Source organism: Numenius arquata, chromosome 19, assembly GCF_964106895.1.
Source record: "Numenius arquata chromosome 19, bNumArq3.hap1.1, whole genome shotgun sequence".
Lineage (NCBI taxonomy): Eukaryota > Metazoa > Chordata > Aves > Charadriiformes > Scolopacidae > Numenius > Numenius arquata.
Genome location: NC_133594.1, coordinates 12482756 through 12489461, shown reverse-complemented (window position 1 = coordinate 12489461; position 6706 = coordinate 12482756). Strand labels below are relative to the sequence as shown.

The 6706-nt window shown below is 46.1% G+C and overlaps 1 protein-coding gene across 2 annotated transcripts in view; it reads left to right on the top strand.

Annotated features, from left to right (window-relative positions):
• The first annotated feature begins 396 nt into the window (after positions 1 to 396).
• Positions 397 to 6706, top strand: part of GARNL3 (GTPase activating Rap/RanGAP domain like 3) — a 43037-nt gene continuing 36727 nt past the window's right edge. The window contains exon 1 of one of the 2 annotated variants that reach the window (XM_074161145.1): positions 397 to 514. In XM_074161145.1, the coding sequence (XP_074017246.1) occupies positions 459 to 514 (56 nt within the window). In that variant the 5' untranslated portion in view covers positions 397 to 458. The remainder of the gene's footprint in view (positions 515 to 6706) is intronic. The other variant, XM_074161146.1, reaches the window with a different exon arrangement.

Genomic DNA, 6706 nt, shown 5'->3' with positions numbered 1-6706 from the left:
GCCTCTGCCTGGCTGCTGCTTCAAAGATGCCCCGGTTTGTGAGGTATCGAGAATAAATTTACTCTTTGCATTTTATCCGTGGTTTTGTGGTTGGTCTTGAGTCCTGCCGGTGCCAGGTCACACAGTGCCTTTACTGATGCAGTAGTAGCAGTATTGAGGCTGACTTGTGGAACGCGGAAGGGACCGCAGGTGAATAGGGAGCTGGCAGAGGGTTTGGCTCCTATTAAGTAGCACCAGCTGCGAGATAACGGCTTCGCGGGAGCAGCGTGGCGGCCTCCCCGCCCTTCGCGAGGGCCGGGGCTGAGCCGCCCGGGACTACAGCTCCCGGCGGGCCCTGCCGGCGGCCGCCGCGGCGCCTCAGTGACTCGCGGGCCGGGGCGGGCGCGCGGCGGGATGTGCGCGCGGAGCGGCGGGAGCGGCGCTGGAGCGGTGAGGCCTGCGGCCGCCCGCCCGCCCGCATGGAGCCGAGCGGCGCCGAGGCGGCCTCCACCCGCTTCCTCGGCCTCACTCAGCGGTACCGGAGCCGGGGCGGCGGGGGCCGAGCTCGGGCGGGGCGCGGCGCAGGCCTGCGCTGTCGGTGGCGCAGAGGCGGTGCTGTGCTTTCACTGGCTGCGGGGCTAGAGCGGCGGTGCCGGAGGCTTCCGCGCGGAGGGGCGGCCGGCCCTCGGGCAGCGCAGCGGTGGGAGTCCCAGCGCCGCGGCCGCCTCCCTCGGGGGCCACTGGGGCTGGCGCGGGCGGGGCCCCAGGCGGACGTCCGCGGGGCCGGTTCCGCAGCGCGCTCCGTGTCCGCGGGGCCGCCGGGACAGCGGCGGCGATCGCCCGCCTGCCGAGCGCACGGGTGGCTGTGCCCGCCTCTGCGGCGAAGAGAGGTCCGCCGGCAGCAGCGAGCGGGGGTCCAGGCGGCCAGGAGAGTGGCGAGCCCCGGGGGCACGCGGGCTGTGTCGTTGTGGTCACGCCGGTGCCGTCGGCAAACTCGCCCCCTTCTGCCACAGCCACCTGCCCCCCAAGCAGAGTGCTTTCCCAAAAGACAAAACTTGTGATTTGACACTAGGATCCTAAACATACATGCCTAACTTTAGATTAGCAAATATGTTTAAGCTTGCTTTGTTGTTTGACTTCCAGGTCTGTTGAAGTTTGTAGGAGCTTCTGTTGAAATGGGAGGAAGCTGGTCCTCCCTCCTCTCCCCCGTCACTGTACGTTGACACAGCAGCACCTGTGTTCCCAAAGAAATGGGAGAGGGAAGTAGAGTATGCCCTGGGTGCTGTAGAAATGTGTATAAGATGGGTCTTTTTCATGTGAATAAAGGCTTATCTGTATTAAAACACTTTGCAATATAAGTACATTTTAAATTATTAAGCCAAACTGGTCTGAGCCACTGGTAAAATAACCTAAGTATTTCAGTGCTGGCAGTTCATCTTAGTAGGACGAAAACTATTTTAAAACTGTCATAACTGGAGCAACAGTGTTTTCTGATGTAGATCGGGTCACGACTGAGGAAGGATGTAATCCAATGAAGAAAATTAATAAGAAAAGCTAATATTAATCACAGCATATTTTTAAAATTAGATCATGTGATATGTCAGAGAATTGATGAGTACAGATCTTGGTGGTACCCTGAATGGAGAAGGTTAGAATTCATTGGGGAATATGTGCACTGGCGCAAATAGCATCATAATGTAAATCTTAGCTATGCATAAATTGAGGCTAAGATGGTTAACCTGCACGAGGTTGTCTGTGTCGCATTTATGTTGGTGTGAGATTCTGCTTTAAGTGCTTGATACAAAGTAGATTACAAGTATGATATGAAGCAGGGGTGTTATGCGAAGTAGTTAGGTTGAGAAGAAGCAGAAATTAGCATTGGGCATAATTCTGATTTTTAAAAGGACTGGTAGTGCGTTTGAAAGTTAGGTATGTTTTAGGTACTTTGAATTGGGATGCAAGTGGCTTAGAATATTAACACTAAACCACTGTTTTTTAAATCAACCTTTTCCTCAGAGATACTTATGGTTTTTAAATAGCAAGAGTGGTGTCAGAAAAATGCTCTTGATAACAAAAGGTGTGGTATGTGGTAAGGCAATGTATTTCCTTAAATTATTGGAATGTAGTTTGTGGAGAGGATAGGAGCATAAACCTTTCAGAGTCTCAGACTGTTCTTTATGCTTTTTCTGATCTTGTTTGTGTTTTCCTTATATATTGTGTGGTCTAAGAAAATAGATTGTTTCTCCCATTAAACTCACTTGCTTTTGGTGTTCTCTGCATCAATGGATGAATATGCTCTGTCTCGCTGCATCTGTGAATCCCTGTACTCTTAGTAGGGATAGATCTTAGGTATTTGGGCTGGAATGGAGTCCTGTGGGTTCATCTTACAAGGCATGCGTGGATGTCCCATCTGTCGTCTTCATCTGTGTCGCTGTAGGTGTGTGTGAACGTGAGGTTGCACTGGAGGCTGGCTGTGGTATTGTGGTACTGTGGTCTTACACGATTGTGGTATTGTGGTCTTTTTCTCAAGACCTGGTGAACAGTGGTGTGAAGCCTCTGCCAGTTTCCTTGCAGAATGTGGCAGTGCTGTCTCCTTGTTATTTTATGTGTAGTGCTGTTGGCTACTGTCTGCATGCTTATTGTTGTGTCTATCATGCAATGGCAGAACTCTGCAACAGCTCTGCTCCCTGTCATTCTGTGGCCAGCAAAGCTGATTAAATGTGAAGTGCTGGAGTGCGTCCTAAAGGCAGCTATTTTATGGTTTGTCATTATGGAAATGCTAAAAACAAAGTAATCTAATAACCATACTGGGATTGTTTAGATCAAAAGTTTTTTTGGAGAATCTGGAGTAGACGTTATATATTCCCGTGATAGAGAATGCAGTTTTGTAGATGTCTTACCAGTTGTTAAGAGTGTTGTATTTGTAAGTGCAGGTAAACCAGGTTTGTGGAGCAAATAGTCTCCTTCAACATCCTCTCCCTCATGAACATCAGGGGGTATTTATGGTGAACCTTTCTTTGGGCTAATCGGCCTCCAGAAGTTTGCTAGAAGCAACGTTGATTACACCTGACGCAGTGTGGAGCACAATCATCTTTTTCATGTTGAGGAAGAAAAAGATTTGTATGGTAGAGACCAAACTTACTCTGCACCTCACTTTTTGTTGTGACTCTCTGGTTGGGAAATGTTACTGCAGTAGTTGTCGTTGGGATGTATCTTAATCCTAATCAGAATCAGGCCAATATCTGCTCTTAATTTTGCCACCATGTTTTCGACGTTACTTTCCAGACTCTTTACTGCGCTGCCAGGCATATACCTTAACGTACATTTTGATTTTTTGTATTTCTAAATTAATGGCTTTCACGTCATGTCCTCCTCTAACTCAGTAACACGTATTTTGTTACATTAGTGCATTCGTGTGTTGTATACCTATATTGTCTGTCTGAACTTCTGTAAGGCTTTTGATACAGGCCCCCACAACATCCTTCTCTCTAAATTGGAGCGATACAGATTTGATGGGTGGACTGTTCAGTGGATGGGGAATGGGTTGGATGGTTGCATCCAGAGGGTAGTGGTCTATGTCTCAACATCCAGATGGAGATCGGTGACGTGTTGTTCCTCAGGGGTCCCTATTGGGACCAATACTGTTTAATATCTTCATCAATGACATAGCGGGATTGAGTGTACTGAGGAAGTTTGCGGATGACACCAAGCTGAGTGGTGTGGTTGACGTGCCTGAGGGACAGGATGTCATCCAGCGGAACCTGGCAAGCTTGAGTATTGGGCCCGTGTGAATCTCATGAGATTCAGCAAGGCCAAGTGCAAGGTCCTGCACCTGGGTCAGGGCAGCCCCCGGTATCAGCACAAGCTGGGGATGGAGGGATGGAGATCAGCCCTGCCGAGAAGGACTTGTGGCTACCAGCGTGGCCAGCAGGTTGAGAGAGGTGATTCTGCCCCTCTCCTCTGCCCTGGTAAAACACCACCTGGACTACTGCATCCAGCTCTGGAGCCCTCAGCGCAGGAGAGACATGGACCTGTTGGAGCGGGGCCAAAGGAAACCACGGAGATGCTGTGAGGGCTGGAGCCCCTCTGCTGTGAGGACAGGCTGAGAGTGTTGTGGGGGTTCAGCCTGGAGAAGGCTCCGGGGAGACCTTAGAGCCCCTTCCAGTACTTAAAAGGAGCTTATAAGAAAGATGGGGACAACCTTTTTAGCAGGGCCTGTTGTGATAGGACAAGGGATAATGGTTTTAAGCTAAAAGAGGGTAGATTTAGACTAGTTGGAAGGAAAAAATCTTTTACACTGAGGGTGGTGAGACACTGGCCTGGATTGCCCAGAGTAACTGTGGCTGCCCCATCCCTGGAGCTGTTCAAGGCCAGGTTGGACGGGGCTCTCAGCAACCTGGTCTAGTTGAAGATGTCCCTGCTCACTGCAGGGGGTTGGACCAGATGGCCTTTAAAGATCCCTGCCAACCCAAACCATTCTATGATTCATTTTAGTTATATAATTTGATTTTGAATACTCTTTTCATATTTTATTTTTTAAAGGTTTTTGTGATCTACTGACTTTATCTCTGCAGCATTGATCTACTCAGATCTCAGCATACTTTTCCTGATAGAGTTTGACTTTCACACAGCTGAAATATCACCAAAGTAAGGAATAGGACTTAGTTTTTGTGTAGACAGATAGTTCTAAAAGGCCTTCATAACTCCCTGGGTTTATCATGCAGGTAATTCACGAGATGGCATTTTCCTCTAGTTTCATGCATTTTGAGGTTAGTTTTGCCACGAGGCAGAAAGCAGTTCAGTTTCATAAACGCCAGCTTGCTTTTTCTCCTGCTTTGTGGAGCTATTGCATGACTGATGAAAGTATCTAAAAATTATCCAGGTGGAGATGGTTCCATTTAAAGCCTGGTAGGCCAGGTGCTCTTTGTGGTGACTTTCTAATTTGTCTTGTGTTTGGGGTTGTCCAGATGCCAGACACACAAAACGGTGACCTGGGTTTCCCAAGACTTGAAAAGATTTGTTGTGCTAGTGGCTGTTGTTGGACTTTTTTTTTTTTTTTTTTTAATGCACTCCTTGAATTGTCATCTTACATATGTTTCTTCATTTGATCAAAGACTGAATTTCGGAGCTCAGCGACAGCAAAATCTCTCTTGACTGCTGTTTCCATAACATTCTGCCTGACAGTGACAAGTGTTCATTGATCGGAATTGCTTTTGCAGTGGTTTCTAAGGCAACTTGTACACCTAGCCACAAAAACAAATTCTGTAGAACAAAAGTAGCACACAAAGAAAATGCTAGCATTACCATGATTACCTGATTTTTCTGTAAAAATAATAAAAAAAGGAAACTCACAATACCTTAGGATATATTGCAAATGAGGCATTCCATTTATTCTGTGAAGCATCTGCCAAATTTCACGTGTATGTCAAAATGCAGGAATTCTAAAAATTACATTAGACACACTATTACTTTTTAGGTTTTATCTGAACTTTCCAAATTCTCTCTGAAATGTATGAAGAGGCAAAGCATTGCTTTCAGCCCATACAAAAGTAAACTTGGTAACGGTTCTATCTGGAAGGGAAAAAAGTCTGATGTCTTTATTTTTGTCTCTATAGATGCTAATCTTGAAATAGTCTTGTTACTCAGTCTTAATAACTGCAGAGAAAAATTTGTTAGCCAGATTTGTATGTGTTTCCTTCTGAAAGAAAAGATGAGAACTCACAAGTAATAGCTTCAAAATTTTTCTTTCCTGCAAACCATACTGTAGTAAAGTTTGGGGATTTTTTTTATGCTTCCCTTCAGATGACGAAGATGATGCATTTGCAGTCAAATGTAGAACATACATGATTTCCTTGTAAATGGCACACATAGGAGTAGGGTGAAAAGAGACTTTCCAAATACACTTTGAATGAGCGTGTCAATTACTGCTACAAAACCACGTGAAGGAGGAGTAACAGAAGTTATTGTAGATGTGCAGCTCGCAGGTACGTTCAGTCATTTCACTCCTGTGAGCCATCTTCTCCGTGTTGCAGGCTCAGAGAAGCACTTGGTATTGTAACACTGTGGTATTGCAAGGCAAGGTTTACCCAAGGTCTGGCAGTGGTGGTGGCAGGTATGTCCTACGTCCAATATGAAAGTATTGGACGTGAGGTCCTGGTGGTGTGTCATCGCTTAAGATTCGAACCTACTTCTGGATGCTCAGAATTCCTGACTTAAGAACAGTTTATTCTGTTGGTTTCCATATATATATTAATATTGTTTCATCTTTGTCCCGTTGACAAGGCTCTAAAAATTCTCAGTGTCACAAATGTGAAAGGATGGAGAGAGATGTACTGCCGCAAACTTTGAAAATTCCATTTTTGGGGTGTGCTTTTCTCAGGTAGCAATCCCACGTAGCCTTGCTCACTGGAACTGACTCTTGCTGTGGCTCATTTGTTACTTATGTATCTCTAAATTTTTAATACTATTTCTTTTCTCATGGAGAAAAAGGAGGAGTTGTTACTTTCAATTAGAGTACAAGCTGTTTGAATTTCAGGCTTTAACATTTACTTTTTTGATATCAAGTATGGTAAGGCTCTGAAATACTTAGATTTACAAACAGCACATCGTAAGTAAGATCAAATTGTAGCTGCTTTGATGACAAGGGCTCTTAGATCAGGGCCCAAGCCTAATTTCTTCTTGTATCACAGACTTTTTCATCTCTACTGTGCAGATTCCTGACATGTGA